Source organism: Staurois parvus, unplaced genomic scaffold (assembly GCF_062004578.1).
Source record: "Staurois parvus isolate SC_StPar_1 unplaced genomic scaffold, SC_StPar_1.0 ptg000645l, whole genome shotgun sequence".
NCBI classification, from domain to species: Eukaryota; Metazoa; Chordata; class Amphibia; order Anura; family Ranidae; genus Staurois; species Staurois parvus.
Window position 1 is genome coordinate 182,092 of NW_028318441.1, and position 19,484 is coordinate 201,575.

At 44.4% G+C, this 19,484-nt stretch overlaps 1 protein-coding gene across 2 annotated transcripts in view; it reads right to left on the bottom strand.

Annotated features, from left to right (window-relative positions):
• Positions 1–19,484, bottom strand: part of LOC149448987 (E3 ubiquitin-protein ligase MARCHF6-like) — a 327,203-nt gene that overhangs the window by 180,358 nt on the left and 127,361 nt on the right. For both annotated transcript variants that reach the window (XM_089693974.1, XM_089693972.1), the window contains exon 4: positions 16,803–16,946. In XM_089693974.1, the coding sequence (XP_089550100.1) occupies positions 16,803–16,946 (144 nt within the window). The remainder of the gene's footprint in view (positions 1–16,802; positions 16,947–19,484) is intronic.

Below are 19,484 nucleotides of genomic sequence, written 5' to 3' on the forward strand. Positions count from 1 at the left end.
GATCCACCCCTGGAGTGGAACACCCCAGCCTCATCTCCTGCTTCACACTGCCCTGAGCAACAGCAACCTGGTAGATGCAGACATGTCCGTGATTTCATACAGAGGCTACCATTTGTAATACACGGATATCCCTCTGGCCTACGGCTCAAAGTTACTGTTTCAGTAAATTTCACCCCAATTGATTTGTAGCATCTCAGTTTAAATTAACCTCAGCTTCTGCTACAAAGTTTTTTCACTTATTGTATTGTTTTACGGTTATCTGCCCTTTCTCAACTTGTTCACTGACCCTCACACTCCGTTCCTTCATACTTTCCTTTGACCTGACTGGTTTTTATTTTTTATTTCTCCTCTTCGGCTTGGAGATCATAAGTGAGCAGACTTCATAACCCTAATTACCATCGGTCACAAATTATCTCGGTATTAAGCACCCTGTGATCTCTTTTTTTTGAATATTCACATCGCCCACAATGCCACTCTCACTCTTGTCTATAAATTATAGAGGTCTGAAATATTCTGCAAAATGGAATCCGCTATGAAAAACAGCACATGACCATAAGTGCGACATTTTATGCGTACAAGAAACTTATTTTTTCCCTTCAGCTCAACCATATTGCCAACATAAAATCTTCTCCCATGTTTACAATGCCTGTTTCACTGCTAAAAAAAGAGGGGTCATGATAGCAATTAAGAACTCGGTTTCATTTACGCTACTTCGAGTCACACATCAAGAGAAAAGGATCAACAGCATTTGTTACTGAGATATATATACACAGAAAAAAAAAATTTCAAGGGGGGTATCCCTGGGTGAGACTTGAGGCACAAAAAGAAGTACCTCCGTATAACTCAGTATATAAACCCAACTAAGAGAAAAAAGACAAAAAGAATATAGAAAGAAAAGAGAAGCCAGTATTAGGGACAGTAAAGGACAAGAAGGGAGAGGGTCGAGAGGCGGAGATGGCAAGAGGCAGAGTCAAAGTGGTTCACCACCAGGACTCCAAGGGCGCAACTCAGCAGCACGCAGCCAAACAAGATCGGTAAGGTAAAACTGGTGGTCATTGCAAAATGAACCGGATAGAGACAGGGCAGAATGCTATTAGGACACAACAGGGGAGCACAATTCTCAAAGGGTCGAAGAAGAGGAGAAATGGATCCAGACCGACCATAGTAACTTGTGTTTATCATAAATATCCTTGGCAAAGGCCAACATTTCCTCCATACGCATGATAGCATTAAGCATAGAAACTCAGATCGGAAGAGGTGAAGGGGAGGGGGGGGGGGAATGGCCGTTTTCCAAAAGAGGGGTATCAATTGGCGAGCCGCAGATAGACAGAAACGCAACAAACAGGCCAAGGACTCGCCATAGATCCTGTTATATACAACAAAAGTTTACGCCAGAAGGGTTATATCAGGTCACAATCCCACCAAATGTGGAGCTGTGTACCGACATCCTTGGTACAGTGACTATGGCGCAAAACCAAATCCCAACAAGCCTTCACCCGCTACAAATCTGCCTTCCACACCTACACCTCCTCCCTCCACGCAGCCAAACAAGCCTACTTCCTGACCCTCATCAAGACCCTCTCCTCCAATCCTCGCTGACTCTTCTCCACCTTCAACTCTCTACTCTCTCCACCCCCACCCCCACCCAGCACCTCACTCACCGCCCTTGAGATTGCCAATCACTTCAAAAACAAGATTGACACAATTCGCAAGGACATCGCCACAACTCACACGTCCTCTCAACCCGTCCCCTCTCACACAGCTACCCCCTCATCCCCTTCCCCCTCGACATAACCTGCAGGGACTTCGTCGCTGCTCAAACTCCCTCCAACCCCGTTCCCCCTCACCCAGCTACCCCCTCATCACCCCTCTCCCACGGCCCCACCACTGCTCTGACCTTCACTTCCACCCCACCCTACATTCCTCATACTGAAGCTCCCCCAACACTCTGCACCTTTGACCTTACTACCATCGAGGAAGTCTCCAAGATCCTCTCTGATGCCCGCCTCACCACCTGCCCCCTCGATCCTATCCCCTCACAACTCCTACGACCTCCCTCCCCCTCCATCCTACGCTCCCTCACCCACATCTTTAATCTCTCCCTCTCCTCAGGCATTTTCCCCTCCCCCTCTGAAACATGCACACATCACCCCCATACTTAAAAAGCCCTCCCTGGACCCCAATGACCCGAACAACCTCAGACCCATCTCCCTGCTCCCATTTACATCTAAACTCCTCGTGCGCCTCGTCTACACCCGCCTATGCTCTCACCTCAACGACAACCACCTCCTCGATCCCCTACACTCCGTCCCCTACACTCCACCGAAACCGCCTTACTCAAACTCTCCAACGACCTGCTAACCGCCAAAGCTAATGGCCACTATTCAGTGCTCCTAATCCTTGACCTCTCTGCGGCCTTCAACACAGTCGACCACCCCCTCCTCCTCAAAAAACTACACTCCCTCGGCCTCAGAGATTCTGCTCTCTCCTGGCTCTCATCCTACCTGTCACAACGCTCCCTCAGCGTTACCTATAATGCTACCACCTCCCCTTGGGGTCCCTCAAGGCTCTGTCCTTGGGCCCCTTCTCTTCTCCATCTACACCTCCTCCCTTGGCCAACTCATACACTGTTACGGCTTCAACTACCACCTCTATGCCAATGACACACAAATCTATCTCTCAACCCCCCACCTCACCCCCTCGGTCCCTGCCAGAATCACACACCTACTGAGCGACATATCAGACTGGATGTCGCTCCACTTCCTTAAACTGAACCTCTCCAAAACCGAGTTTCTTGTCTTCCCCCCAGCCCGGACACCACCCCCCATTGACTTCTCCATCACATCCAACAACGCCACCATCAAACCCGCCCCGCAGGCCAGAGTACTTGGTGTCATTCTGGACTCCAACCTATCCTTCCAGCCCCAAGTCCAATCTTTAACTAACTCGTGCAGACTCCACCTCCGCAACATCACCAAAATACGCACTTTCCTAACCCCAGAAACCACTAAACAGCTCATCCACTCCCTCATCATTACACGACTCGACTACTGCAACTCCCTCCTCACTGGCCTTCCTCGCCGCTGGCTATCCCCGCTTCAGTCGATCCTGGATAAGGCTGCCAGACTCATTTACCTTTCCAACCGCTCCGTTTCCGCCATCCCCCTCTGCCAATCCCTCCACTGGCTTCCGATTGCGCAACAGATCAAATTCACAATCCTAACACTGACGTACAAAGCTGTCCACCATACTGCCCCGAACTACATCACTGACCTAATATCCAAGTACCGCCCAGCATGCACACTCCGCTCCTCACAAGACCTCCTTCTCTCTAGTTCCCTGGTCTCCTCCTCCCATGCCCGCCTCCAGGACTTCCCCAGGGTGTCACCCATCCTCTGGAACTCCCTGCCCCAACCCATCAGATTATCACCTACTCTCCTCTCCTTTAGGCGCACCCTGAAAACCCATCTCTTCAGGGAAGCCTACCCCACCCCCTGCTAACTTGCCGACCTCCTCCACTCTTCCTACCACTCCATCCCCCCCAGCTATCTCCTCCTGTACCACTATCCCCTCCCTCCTAGATTGTAAGCTCGAAAGAGCAGGGCCCTCGATCCCCTCATGTTTTGCATTGTATTGGTATTGTTCTGTCACATGTTCTGTCCCCCTTTGTAATGTACAGCGCTGAACGAACTATTCGCGCTTTATAAATACTGTATAATAATAATAATACAGCGCCAGCAGAGGTTGGAAGCAGAAGGAAATATTCTTTGTAAGGAAAGGGGGTCCCTGTACCATCGAGAAAGGAGCTTAAAAGTTCTTTTTCTGTGAATAACAGGAAATGGACTACTTGTGAGTGAAGTGGAACGACATAGACCAGTCCTCATCTGAAATGTCTCTACCTAGGTCTCAAGCCCACGCCATAGTAAAGGGTGGGGGGAGTTCGGTGTGTAGTACTTTGTAGAGAGAAGCCAAGACATGTCTTCGTGGTTCAAAGTGGGAGCACAACCGTTCAAACTCAGAGGAAATGATGAGTGTGAGAGGAAGAGTGTAAATGAAAATGCAAAATGAAGATAAATGCAATGATGCCACGTTTATACCAAAGCTGCAGCACAGCCACAGTTAATGGGAACAGTCCGGAGCAACGCTGAAAGTCGTGGCCATAGCCCCAAGGCAGGGCTCGAAGATCAACCTGGGATAGATCTTGTTCTATCATGCAAGAGGCTTTACGGAAGGGTCTGGGGAACCAATCAAGCATCCGGGCAAGCAACACAGCTCTATAGTTGGGTAAACCCACTCCTCCCCCAAGTTTCGGATAAGTAAGCAACTTATACTTTAACTTGGAGAACCCTTGATGCCAAATAAATCTGATCGAGAGAGAACGTAGAGAGAGAAAAAAAACTTCTAGGTATAGAGATCTGTACAGTCTGGAAAACGTACAGTAACTTAGGTATGGTATCCATCTTAAGGGTGTTGATGCGTCCGAACCAGTGTAAAAGCAGAAGTGCCCCACAAAGCCAGATCTTAACGTAAAACGTGAAAGCAGAGGCAAATAATTAAGGGAATATATTATTATACAGTATTTATATAGCGCCAACAGTTTGCTCAGCGCTGTACATTATAATGGGAGACAGTACACGAGACAGTACAGTAACAATACAATACACGAGGGGTTCGAGAGCCCTGCTCCTTGGAGCTTACAATCTAGGAGGGAGGGGAGAGTGGTACAGGAGGAAATAGCTGTGGGGGATGGAGTGGTGAGAAGAGCAGAGATCAGCAATTAGGTGAGGGCGGGGTAGGCTTCTCTGAAGAGATGGGTTTTCAGGGTGCGCCTAAAAGTGAGGAGGGAAGGTGGCAGTCTGATGGATTGGGGTAGTGAGTTCCAGAGGATGGGGGAAGCCCTGGAGAAGTCCTGGAGACGGGCATGGGAGGAGGTCTTGTGAGGAGCGGAGAGTGCGTTTTGGGTGGTAGATCAATATCAGGTCGGTGATGTAGTTTGGGGCAGTGTTATGAACAGCTTTGTACGTCAATGTTAATATTTTGAATTTTATGCGTTGGGCAATCGGAAGCCAGTGGAGGGATTGGCAGAGGGGGGTGGCGGATACGGAGCGGTTGGTAAGGTGGATTATTATTATACAGGATTTATATAGCACCAACAGTTTGAGCAGCGCTTTACAATATAAGGGAGACAGTACAATTACAATACATTTCAGTACAGAAGGAATAGGAGAGCCCTGCTCATGGAGCTTACAATCTAAAGGAAGGGGGAGGTGATACAAAAGTTGATAGCTGCGGGGGATGATCTGGCGGAGGGGATTCAAGTACTGTTCTTAGGTGGAGGTGGGGTAGGCTTCCCTGAAGAAGTGAGTTTTCAAAGATCGCCTAAAGGCAGACAGGGTGGGGGGCTGACCGAACATGCTGTGGTACAGAGTTCCAGAGGATGGGAGAGGCTCTGGAGAAGTCCTGGAGGCGAGCATGGGAGGAGGTGATGAGGGAGCTAGAGAGGAGGATATCATGGGAGGAGTGGGCGATTTGGGTGGTATCTGTGGATGAGGTTGGTGATGTAGCTAGGGGCAGTGTTGTGGATGGCTTTGTAAGCTGTGGTTAGTATTTTGAATTTTATACGTTGTGTTAGTGGAAGCCAGTGGGATTGGCAGAGAGGGGCAGCAGTCGTTGATCGGTTGGTAAGGTGTACGAATCTAGGAGCAGCATTCATAATAGACTGAAGGGGGGATAGCCTGTGTAACGGTAGACCAGTGAGGAGGGAGTTGCAGTAATCAAGGCGGGATATAACCAAGGCGTGGATAAGTTGTTTTGTGGTGTCATTGGTCAGGAAGGGGCGGATTTTGGAAAAGTTCCGGAGGTTGAGGCGGCAGGATTTAGCCAGTGAGTGGATGTGGGGCCCTAAGGAGAGGTCAGAGTCTAGGATTACGCCTAGCACCCTGGCATGAGGGAAAGGACCAATGGTTGTTCTGTTGATCTTAATGGTAAAGTCGTGAGTGGGGGATCGGATCGGGGAGGAGGAAATATTACAAACTCAGTTTTTGAAAGATTGAGTTTAAGGTAGTGATGCGACATCCATGCTGATATGTCGCTTAGTAGATTTGTGATACGTGAGGAGATTGAGGGGGTGAGCTGGGGAGTGGAGAGATAGATCTGGGTGTCATCAGCATAAAGGTGGTATTGGAAGCCATGGGAGGTTATCAGCTGGCCCAGGAAGGAGGTATACAGAGAGAAAAGGAGGAGCCCGAGAACAGAACCTTAAGGTACCCCAACAGAAAGAGGAAGCGGAGCGGAGGAGTTGTATGTGACACTCAAAGTGCGCTGAGAAAGGTAAGAGGAGAACCAGGAGAGAGAAGAGTCACGGAGGCCAATGGAGTGGAGTTTACTGAGGAGGAGCGGGTGGTCGACTGCGTCAAAGGCAGCGGAAAGGTCAAGGAGTATGAGTATGGAGTAATGGCCGTTGGTTTTAGGATGAGTCTGGCCACAGAATTCAGGATAGACTGAAGCGGGGATAGACTGTGTTGGGGTAGGCCGGCGAGGAGGAAGTTACAGTAGTCAAATCGGGAGATAAGGGAGTGAATGAGTTGCTTTGTAGTTTCTGGAGTTAGGAACATGCGCATTTTGGAGATGTTGCAGAGGTGGAGTCTGCATGAATTTGCCAGTGATTGGATCTCAGGTTGGAAAGACAGATTGGAGTCTATAATGACACTTAGTACTCTGGCTTGCGGGGTGGAGCTGATGGTGGCGTTGTTGGTCGTGATGGAGAGGTTAGGGGGGGGGGGGCGGGCTGGGGAGAGAACTAGGAGCTTGGTTTTGGCAAGGTTTAATTTGAGGAAGTGGAGTGACATCCAGTCTGATATGTTCTTCAGAAGGCTAGTGATTCTGGCGGAGACTGAGGGAGTGAGGCGAGGGGTAGAGAGATAGATTTTAGTGTCATCGGCATAGAGATGGTAATTGAAGCCGTGGGAGTGTATTAGTTGACAAAGGGAGGAGGTGTAGATGGAGAAGAGAAGGGGCCTGAGGACAGAGCCTTGGGGGACCCCAACAGAGAGCTGGAGTGAGGGGGAGGTGGCAGCGTTATAGGTAACACTGAAGGAGCGTTGAGATAGATAGGAAGAGAGCCAGGAGAGAGCGGAGTCTCTGAGGCCAAAAGAGTATAGTTTTTTGAGGAGGAGGGGGTGGTCGACCATGTCGAAAGCCGCAGAGAGGTTGAGGAGTAGTAGCACTGAGTAGTGGCCATTAGCTTTGGAGGTTAGCAAGTCGTTGGTGAGTTTGAGTAGGGCGGTTTCGGTAGAGTGTAGGGGATTCAGGGAGGGTTTTTTAAGTATGGGAGTGATGTGCGCGTGCTTCAGGGGGGAATGTGCCAGTAGAGCGGGAGAGATTAAAGATGTGAGTGAGGGAGCGTAGGATGGAGGATATAAAGCATTAAGATCTGAGGAAATCAAGACCCCAAGATATGGTCTTTGTTCACCATTGAAAAGAGAAATTAGCACGTAGGTTCGTCAATACATGGTCAGGTAAAGATATTCAGAACTTCCATTTTAGAGATATTAACCTCTTAGCACCAGCACCTCCTGGCCCTTTAAGAGTTTCTGAAGTCGGGAGGTGGGGTTTTAGGGTCCTGTGACCGCTGTGATTCGCCGTCACGGCGGTCACATGATCATAAAGGTCCCGATCAAAAGGGGAGATCGGGACCTTTCCTTGAGTCATGGACATATGTGTAAGATGGATTGGGGCATGGTCTGACCATAAGAAATAACTGAAAGGATGAAGTCGGGTAATCAAGGAAGGACTGTGAGACAAAGAAATAGTCTATACGGCTGTAAGACGCGTGAGCTGCAGAGTAAAAACTATAATCGCACTCAGAAAGGTGTTGGACATGCCAAACGTCCACTAGATGTAATTCATGTAAACGCGACTTAATTTGGGTTAAGACTGATGGGGAGAGAAAAGATTTACCTGCGGAAGTGTCCAGGCCTGGAGAGAGAGCTATACTGAAGTCCCCCCAAGGACCCCAAAAGTAGACAGCTCGGAAAGAACCACTGCGAGAAATGGACCCTGATCTTGATTAGGAGCGTAAACGTTTGCCACTGTAAAAATAAAATCTTGATATTTCAATTTAGGGAAAAGGTAGCAACCAGCTGGATCAACTAGGGAGTCCAGAACCTCCAGGTTGAAGGTATGGTGAGAGGCCACCAACACCCCCTAGACCTGGCCTGTGGGTTAGTACTATGATACCATAGGGTGTAACGATTGCAGAGGACTGGAATACTATCTGAGCGGAAATGAGTCTCCTGGAGGTGTAAAATCTGAGATCTGTGTTTGTGAAAATGGTAAAGCATCTGGCTCCGCTTCTCAGCAGTGTTAAAACCCCTGAAATTAACAGAAGAAAAGTTAATCGGTGTCATGTTCTTCTGATGTAAAGCAAAATAGGAAAAATGTGTGGTGCTGACAGTGCTTCGCTGAGCCGCTCCCGATTCCCGAAGAGAAAAGAAAAAAGAACAAGATAACAATACACTGAAGGCCTAGGTGGGGAACATCAAAGGCGTACGTATCTGGTTCCGACCCAGGCCTCCTGCAGGAAAATATTAACCCTGAGGGAGGTCACTCTCATAAAAGAATATTCCCTCCCTAGAAAATGTGTTAGATAAATCCGCAAACAGGCATGAAAAGATAAGCTAACTCCCCTGCCAAGTAAACATAACCAAGTAATAAAAGGGAAACATCCCCCACATTAAAGGAATTAAAAGAAAAACAACATGAGTGGGTCAGAGGGAGAAGGCCCAAAACCCTGAAGACAATGGCTGAAGGTGTTCCCGTACGCACCGGAAATGTCAGTGGTGGGACACGGGAATCAACCTCAAGCCACGGTCCCAGAGCCTAAAAGAAAACAGGCACAAATATAATTCACAAATCAAAAGAGAATAACAAACAGTGTGCATTCAATAAAATAAGAGCAAAAAAAAAAAAACAGCAATATTTCCCGGGACCAAATACCATCGTAAAGATCTGGAGACTTACAGACTATGAAAAGGAGGAGAAGGGGTGAGACCTCCCAATTTACGTGGAAAGGAGATCAGTCCTCTGGGATCTTCTGGGAGGAGGATCTATAACGCCTCTTCTTTTTTCGATCGGACAGCTGCCAGGACAAAACGGGAGGCCAGGATTCGGGAGTTGGAAGGGCCAGTCCGGGAGGGACACCTGGGGTAGTTCAAATGTACCAAGAAATGTGGGCAAGTCCCATAGGGTGTGGAATTGTCTGGATTTGCCGCTCTGCGAAGCTCTGAGTTGGAAGGGGAGCCGCCACTGGTAGAAAATATGCCTCTCCTGTAACAACGGTGTGAGAGGATGCAGGGCCCTGCGCATGGTTAGAGTCTGATGAGAGAGGTCAGAAAGGAGCATCAAAGGAACTTCATTGAATAAAGTGGTATCCTGCATGCTGGCCGCATACATAATGGCATCCTTAACCTTCAAATAGTGGACCCTGCATAATATATCACGAACAAAAGATGGATCAGGGTTTCTGGGGCCCAGCGTGCAATGTATGCCGTCCAGCTCAATTTAGGTATCTTTAGTTTGCTGCAGTAATTGAATATGGAGGTAACCGCTCCCACTAAGTCCTTAGATTCAATGGACTCCGGCATGCCTCAGAATATCTTTACCTGACTGTAATATTAATTTTTAATATCCAAACTTTAATTCGGTCTTTAGTAGTTCTGAAATATATGCTGGCAGAAAATACCCTCTTAATTGGATGTGAATGTGAGGTTTTGCATTTCAGTGGTCAGATGTGAATTATTTGTGTCTGAGCTAAAGGTAATCAGCAGAGGTTTAAATTCATGTTTTCTTTTAAAATACTCTATGTAACAGTATACTCTATTTTGAATTCTTATAATGAGTCAGAGTTTAGATTGTAGTCATAAATCATGGATTTTGACAGTTGTATGTAACATAAGAACTTCAGAAACCTTTTTCATAGTCTGCATGTCAATCATGATAATGACTTGGTGGTTTGAATAGGAACACATGTCTTTAGTTAAGCTAGGAGTGATTATGGGAGTAGTTTTAGGAGCCCGCGAATTTGAAACAAAGCTTAATGGGAGGACCTAATTTCTCATGCATTTTAAGTATGCAGCTTTTCAAAGAACGAGGCAGAAGCTTCTCAGATACACTACACTTCACTTCATTCACTCACACACAGAGACATTTTTGCACACATTCTTACTCAAAGCACGTGCTTGAACAAAGAACAAAGGAAGCACGTTTTTAAGCTAGGCCTGGAAAACCTATATTTAAGCTATTCAAAGGAACTACATTTTCTTCTAATATTCAAGGAACAAGCAACTTATATTCTTTATTTTATTTCATTTTAAGCTACATATATCTGAATTTTACTGTTTTTTATTGACTTTGTATTTTTGGTGTGTGATCAAATAAAGTCACACTGCTTATACTGACCTGGCTTCCATAAGGATTTCTTCCCACAACCATCTACAAGAACCTAGAAAACTAATAGAGTTTTTTCATAACTCTGGAAATCTAACACTGACCATGTATATTATCACGGTGGTTCTGTTCTCAATGTCTTCTTGTTGGTACATGAGTATTAGGACTGTCTCTTCATGGGATTGTAAAGCGTTGCAAAGACCGTTGGCGTTATTTTCAATCTCTTCCATACGCACACAAATATCTTGCTTAAGACCAGAGATTTCTTGTTTGTACGTATTTTCAATACGTTTCACATAAAGTTCAAAATCCGCCTTTGTAGGTAAAGATTTAATATAAGTGTGCAGAGACCGCATGTGAGACTGCAGATCCCAGCCATCCTCAGAGCAGATGGATGCTGGAGCAGGGCTACGTGAACGCTGTGAGTCCCCTGGTGGAGAAAGTGTGTCCCGAGGACTTGCCTGATCTTCAGTAGGAGGCCCTGCATCCTGGGGAGACGAAGAGGGAAGAGAGACTGGCGCCATTTTGCTGGCCAAAGCCTCGGCCAAGGATCGAGCGAGAAACCGGATTATGGTGCCGCCGGACCACCCCCCCATTGCTCCCCTGGGGGTCCGGTGCTGATTTTTGCCCATGTAAGGGGTGGAAGACTGCTTGGATGCAGGGAAATTAGCCTGCAAGGAGGACCGTGCCGGGAGCTATATTTGTGGTGACTAACATTGTTCCAGACAACGTGATAGACTCATCTGCTACATCCAAACACCATTCCCCATCTATACAATCATTCCTGCATGCCAACGAGCTATTCGACGCTTGGAGGTGTTACCATGCCCAGTGAACATGACTACACATATTTCTCTCCTTGTCACAATTCTTACTCTAGGATTGATCTGTTTCTTCTTGACAAATGGTTACTGCAAAAAGTACAAAAGTCTGAGATCCACACCATAACGTGGTCGGACCATGCCCATATCACAATATCGCTTACAGATGTCCCCTCGCAACCAAATTCCTTTGTATGGAGAGCCAACAATGTTTTATTGCAACATCCAGAGTATGCCACAAAGCTCTCAAATTCTCTCTGAATTTTTTACTCAAAACATAAGCTCGGTCCCTGACCCCTTCATGGTATGGAACTCTCACAAAGCATTTATTAGAGGTTAATTCAAATGGGATCTAGAGAAAAATGAAAGAAGTCACAATGCTTAGATTTCCTACTAAACTCTATTAGAGTTATTGAAATCCAGAATAAAGCACAGCCCACCTAAGCTCTTAAAACAAAATTAATACTGTTGCATAAGGAACTTAGAACTCTCCTATTGGACTCATTCGAACATATGTACTGTAAGTTGCAAGCCACCTTTTATTCCACCTCTAATAAGGCAGGAAAAGCACTCTCGTAAAAATAAAGGCCGTAGAATTAAATCCAGAATACCATTTCTTTATGACACTACTTCAAAAAACAAAATCTTTAACCCTCAACACATTGCGGACGCCTTCAGCTCCTAGTACAGTTCACTCTACAATATCAAATTGGATGATTCCATACACCAACCCTCTCTGATCGAGATTAACATTTTTCTTGAAAAAAAAAAAAAAAAAAAAAAAAAATCAGTCCATTAGGCCCCAGAGATTTGCCAATAGGGAAAGTTAGAATTGTGGAGATCATTTCTTGGTGGGTGAACAGGGACATTAAAGGAATTAATGTCCCTTAATGTCCCCGTTCACCCACCAAGAAATGATCTCCACAATTCTAACTTTCCCTATTGGCAAATCTCCGGGGCCTAATGGTTTGATAGGTGAATACTACAAACAATTCCTTTCTGTACTAACAGCTCATCTATGTTCAATGTACAACTATGCTGCTTCCTCGTCATCGTTTCCCCCTGAATTGCTCCAAGCCCTCATAATTACATAACCGAAACCAGGCAAGGAACCTACCTACGGGCTGGGGGAAATACTAGGAGTTCAGTTTTGGAAAGACTGAGTTTGAGGAAGTGGAGTGACATCCAGTCCGATATGTCATTTAGCAGGCTGGTGATGTGATTGGAGACTGAGGGGGTGAGGTGAGGGGTAGAGAGATAGATTTGTGTGTTGTCGGCATAGAGATGGTAGTTGAAGCCGTGGGAGTTTATCAATTGGCCAAGGGAGGATATATTAACTTTAGAGGATATATTAACTTTAGTGATTACTACACAGCAACTATACTTTCACAACTGAATCTACTGCTACATTGTGGGGACAAATACAATCTACCTACATTCAAGCAGAGAATCTGAGTGCATGGCTCCTGGGAATACCCATAAGAATTCCAATATCACCTACTCTCCCCCCCCACCTATTTTAGCAACAATCTCTGCATGGCGGATTCTCACTTGCGTTACTTGTCTTCCCTAGCAAGCAGTGATGTCTAATCTCCCCTTGCACATTTTATTACATCTTACCCCAGATATTCCTATACACCAATTGTCCGCATGCGGCATTGCATACATTCCGGATTTTTTTAATGACCGCTCTCTTAAATCATTCACGACTCTTCAACAAGAATTCCACCTACCAGAAATCCCCAATTACTATTCACTTACCTTAGGATATCCCACTGCCTATCTAAACAATCCTACCCCTTTTACACACTTTCTAGCTCCTCTATTGAAAGCAAAGGTATCTCACTTTTCTGCAATATTTTAAACCAATTCATTTACCAAGGCTAGACCACTTCTCCAATGGGAGGATGATCTTGCTTCTGTTTATAAAGAGCAAGAACAGCTTCAAGCGTTTCAATCAATCAGTTTACCGAGCCACTTGCTACTCAACACTTTGGGAATTAACACAAAAAATATCCCTTAGATAGTATCCCACTCTCTCTAAAATTGTGTGTTTTAAAAACCACATATCCTCTCTGTGTTGGAGGAATTGCAGGAACCTTGGGAACTTTATTCACATCTCTTGGCGTAGCCAGCTCCTAAACAACTTCTGGTCTATGATTTTTCAAATTTTATCCTCTATTTCTCATTCCTCTGTTCCCCTGAATCCTGATCTAGCGTTACTGAATTTAAATATTGACAGTATTAACCCCCCTGCCAGTCACTCTGTCACTCACATCCTCTTGGCAGCCAGACTGAGTATTACAAGATCTTGGAAAAAGTCTCACCCGCCCACTACGTTTGATGCTATCACATTAGTCCACAGGCATTGCTATCAAAAATAAATATAGCAAAGTATCTTCCCTTTGGCAACCTTGGCTTACATGGTACCAAACAAACTGACCTGTGTAAACACCTTTCTTATGTAGAAAGTTCTTTAACTGATCTCTTTAAGCTTTGACATTTTCAATTTATAAGTTATTGTGTCACTGGTCTTTTTATGTTTGTTTTTCTCTGTTCTGTTTTATCTATTTTCTCTTATCTTATCCATGACTATAGAATGTTGGTCTACTACATACAGGTACATCTTGTATTTCTATGCAAAAATTTCCAATAAAAAAATAATTGAAATAAAAAAAAAAAAAAAAAACTACTTGTCCAGGGACTAAGTCGGTGTCCCAATCTACTTTGTTCCTCATGACAATCTAATTGTCCTGATTAAAAAAAAAAAAAATTTTAACCAAAAGCTTTTAAAAACAAAAGGGGCTTTATGGTGACTTAAACATTTAATATTTTTAGATAAGTGAAGCGAACTTCTGCACCTACTATACAATATAAATAAAAAAAATGAATAGGTGGTGCTGCTGACATCAATTGTGTTCCCACAATATCAACTAAATAAATAAATTAAAGGTGATGTAGCGCTGCCAATGAACATCAATTAGTACTAATAAACAATACAGGTGGATAAATTATGCTCATAATCGTAGTAATAGAACAGACTATTTAAAGACATGATATCTGCCCCCTAATACCCCTGATGAAGTCACATGACAGAGATGTAACGAGTAGGGAATGGGCTGAGGCAGTTTTGAGGAAGTGAGAGGATCCATGGTTGTTTTAAAGTACTTGTCATTTTAATATACAATGTAAGTGTGATTTTAATAAATATTGTTTTTTTTTCACTGACTTACTACACTGTATGACGTATTCTTTCATTTGGGTCAGGTACTGGCATCCAGTGGAATGGGTAATTTCTATTCTTACCTATTATCCATTATATGGGAGGGGTGGATAGCCCTCTAGTGGCTAAATAAGATATTGTTAGGTCCGGATTTATGGAGATGTCTTATTAAATACATGCAAATGTTACATGCGTTGGAGCTGACTGGTATCCGCTGAGACGGAGGATTTTAACACCATCTTAAAAGTATCCATTATATGGGAGGAGGAACGGATAAAGGAGATATTGTGAGGTCTGGATGTGTGGACATGTCATATTATTAACACGCAGTTTTACATGCCTTGGAGGTGAGAGTTCTGTGAGCACGGAGTGGCACTCTTATTAGCATGAAAAAAATTCACATTCACCATGGAATTGTAGTTACGGTGTCAGATCATGTGATATTTGGAAATTTATGAACTAATTTATTGAAATCATTTTAGTATCTTTTTTCACATTATTCATTAATTTATATTTATGGTCTATGTTCTTGGTCATTTATTCACATTATGATTATGAACATCATTTAACCACCTGTATTGTTTATTAGTAATGATTGATGTTCAGTAGCAGCACTACATCACCTATAATTTATTTATTTAATCTTTTTAACATTGCGCTGCTTATCGCCTCCTCCCCTCCCTGCCTGTCTCCAGCACCGCACACGGAGACTAGCAGGAAAGGGAGAGAGCTTGCAGTGTAATGAGCACTGATTGGGTGCTCCTCAGGAAAGGGAAGTGCCGAGCTTATCCTTTATCCCTTTTGATATATGATATATTTCCTGAAAGCAAATACCCTAGAGAATAAAATAATGGTAGTTCCAATTTTTTATGTCACACGATATTATCACAAAGGTCAGTGCCAGTCAGTGCTGCCTATCAGTGCCACCTATCAGTGCCATATATGAGTGCTGCCTTTCAGTGTCCATCAGTGCCACCTACTAGTGCCTCCTCGTCAGTGCCACCTATCAGTGCCCATCAGTGCAGCCTCATTAGCGCACATCAGTGGAGAAAACTCACTTAACAAAATTTTATAACAAAAACTAAGAAAAAACTTTTTTTTTTCAAAAATTTCAGTTGTTTTTGGTTTGTTTAGCAAAAAATAAAAAACCCAGAGGTGATTACCACCAAAAGAAAGCTCTATCTGTCTCAAAAAATGATAAAAATTTCATATGGGTACAGTGTTGCATGACTGCGCAACTGTCATTCAAAGTGCGACAGCACTGAAAGCTGAAAACTGGCCTGGGCAGGAAGGGAGTATAAGTGCCCTGTAGGCAAGTGGTTAATGATTAATTTCAGACACTTTACATTGTTACATTAGTCCAGCTTGGACCAATGTAACCATGTATATAACCATACCTGGCAGATGCCCCTGGAAGCTGGAAATCATTGAAGTAGACACTGCTACTTCATCTATATCCACTTGCTTCTCGGTCCTGTACTAAACAGGCAGTTTGATGCATTGTGAACACAGGAGGTTGGTTGCTCAGAACAGGCATCATTCAGGAAATGCTTTTCATTTTCTGAATGAATGCTTTAGGTGATTGTAGCCGTATTAGTGCACTTGCAACAGAAACAAATTGAGTACTGTCCGTGATACTTTTTTTATTTGCACTAACATACAATTTTGAGGACAAGCTTTCGGGGAGTGTCCCCTTCTTCAAGGTCCAAGCAGTACTCAAAGTACTGCTTGGACCTTGAAGAAGGGGACACTCCCCGAAAGCTTGTCCTCAAAATTGTATGTTAGTGCAAATAAAAAAAGTATCACGGACAGTACTCAATTGTTTCTGTCTGAATGAATGCAAAGCTTTCTCTAACTGGAATAGGTGGAAAGTGGGGTGTTAGCATCAAACTCATGCATATTGGTCTGCAGAGTTTTGGAATAGTGATTTATCAGGAGTTTCCAGTCACCATACAAAACAGGCTAAACGAAGGAATGTTTTGACAGAACTGGGGTCTTTCAGGGATGCCAGTCTAGTAACAGCACTAGTAGAAGCTAGAGGCTACTGTTCTAATTTTACAGAGGCATGCACTACATCAATAAGAAGCAACAGGTTTAAGCCTAGAAAATGGACAGCAAAACAAATTCATCCATCTAACATCTGTGAGCTGCTTCTTCAGATGCGGCCTCTTCAGGAGGCCACTTCAGCCGCAGGCATGTCTGACAAAGGTTCAAGAGGGAAAGGCATTACCAACCTAGGCAATCATTAAAAGATTATATACAGCATAATTTAAAAATTTAATTGCAAATTTATAGCTATAACTCATACTTACATGCTGTAAGTGGTACAACTCCCAGCCAGGCAAAGGCCACTAATGTATAGTGAAACCAATATCGAATTGCAGTGCCAATACTTGTAATTAAGCCAGCACAGATGTCCTGTATTGGAAGCCGGGAAGGCATGTCTGGAGAATAAACTTTAAGAAAAGACAAACATAGTTATGAAACAGGAGTTACACAAAAAGTGCATAGAGAAAAAATAAATATGTAATAGCTAAATACAAAAACAAATTTATGACACATTACCCACAGATCAAAACACATTCTTCAAAATAACAGAATATATGATCACAATTTGTTAACAGTAACATTTTCTTAACAATTAACTCTTATGAGCAGAGGTCTCTAGCTGTCCAACCAATTCAGTATGAAGCATTTAATTATAGCTCCATGACCAATTTTAACCACTTCTTGCCCGTGGGTAATATTTATATATATGTCCCTTACCATTTTCTTCTGCCAGCAATTCTCTACAATGTAAAAGTGATCTGAATAATACAGACATTTGGTCACTTTTATAGGCAGTGGAAGGGAGTCTCCCCACTCTTGCCACCACCTTTACCAGGCTCCCCATCAAGGAGCCCAATACGAATATGACCAGCTCGGTCATATTCACTGAGTGGAGGGAATGGAAGTTCCCATCCTTTTTCTATGATATTAGAAAGTGGAAGCGACGAGGATTTTCATTTCCAGTTTGCTTTGTTTGTTTATTTACAAGCCATTACCAGCTTGTACAGCATCTGATCAAACGGATCTCGGTTTGATCAGATGCTTTGGAAGCCAGAGAGAAGATATGGTTGTCTATTCTGAAAATCTCAGATCTCTCCAAAAAGAGGCCCATGCCATCACAAACGATGGAAATACAGGAAAACAAATGTAAAGGCAAAGAGTGAAAAAAACACATTTAAAAAAAAAAAGCTGGTGCCCTTGGTACATCCTCCTTGTCCAGTGGCCCCAATAGCAAGCCGGGGGGAGGGGGGGGAACTAGTGTGCCAATGGCTCCCAATTCTGTCTCAGCCAATGAGGAGAGGGAGTCCCAGGACAGCTGAGGCTCTCGTGCATAGCACTGGATCGAGATAGGGCTCAGGTGAGTATGAGGGGGGCTGTAGGGAGCAGCACACAGGTTTTTTAACTTCATGCATAGACTGCATGAAGGCAAAAAAACTTCTACCTTTAAAACCACTTTAATGCATAGAATGCATTAAGGTATAAAACCTCCTGCCTTTAAAACCAACTTAAAGTACTTTCGAACAGCATTCGTCTGATAACCGAATGTACTAGAAGAATTTTTCTGCTACACTCATTTTTACTGAAAATCGAAAGAAGTACAATAGAAAAGTCACCCACGCAGGGGGTCTTGTACAGTCATATATAAATGAAAACCGCCTACTTTTAAGCAGCAATTGTTGAAAAAGGTGGGCACATACATAACCGTATAATCAACATTTCAAGGACTGAACTATTTGGCCACATGACACAGGCCATCAGCCTAAACAATTGTACTGGAAGAATTTCTATACAAAGGTTTGTTCAATGTCATAGTCCAGTTTAACTCCTAGCTCAAGTCCTTCAAAACCTACAAATGCTTTTAGTGCATTCAAAAGCACTGGTTATCTGGTCTTCCTGAAACTGTTTCAAGCAGTAAATCATAGGGCAGGTCAATTTGACATCTGCTTACCAAAGTCAGCCACTGAAATGCATACGATTTTGACTATGAATCCATTTTATCATTGAAAATATTCAACTATTGGATGTTTGTTTGGTGCTCTCATTTGTATGTATGTGGATTCTCAACTCTGGGTCCTTTCCATATTCCTGAGAGGAGTCCAGGTTTTGGAAAGTGCTGTTGAACCAGAGCTGACACTCCTGGCTCCTCCCCCTTGACTAGTGCCCCCAATAGCAAGCCACTTGCTATGGGGGCACTGGTGAGGGCTCGTTTCTGAGCCTTGCTCTATGCACTGAGGCCCAGCCCCCGCTCTCTCCTCATTGGCTCACTGGCTGTGATTGACAGCAGTGGGAGCCAATGGCACCACTGTTGTCTCAGCCAATGATGAGAGAGAGCCCCGGGACACCTGAGGCTCCCGTATACGTGGCTGGATTGAAAGGAGGCTCAGGTGGGTATTAAGAGGTGCTGTGGGGGAACAGCACACAGAAGGTCTTTTACCTTCAAGCAAAGAATAAATGAAGGTAAAAAACTTTCAGCCTTTACAACCATTTTAAGTTTGGATAGCTGCAGAGAAATCTACCTTTGTCAGATAGGATGCTTGTTGTGTGCCTGAGATTGAACTAGAATTGGATGCATAGGCCAGTGTTAAAATAGGGTCCTGCTAGGGGCGTGGCCGGAAGCTGGAGGATATGGCTGGCAGCCAGAGGATACGGCCGCTCACAAACTGAGCTCCGGACAAACAGCATCCTGGAAGCGACATTCCACGACTGTGAGCTGGATTCTTTATCCCCTCCAACTTACCACAGAGTGATGGGGAAGAGGAAATTGTGAGACAGACCCCGCAAATTGACTGATCAAGTCAGTCCGACAGGAGCGCCAAGATGGCACCGGCACCTCATCACCCAGACCATCAGCGACAGCTGCTGTCTCTGTAGGAGACTCACAAACAAGCTAATAGCTCCAGCAGTCTTGGCACAGCCAACAGTGCCTCAAAAACAACCAGCCCAGT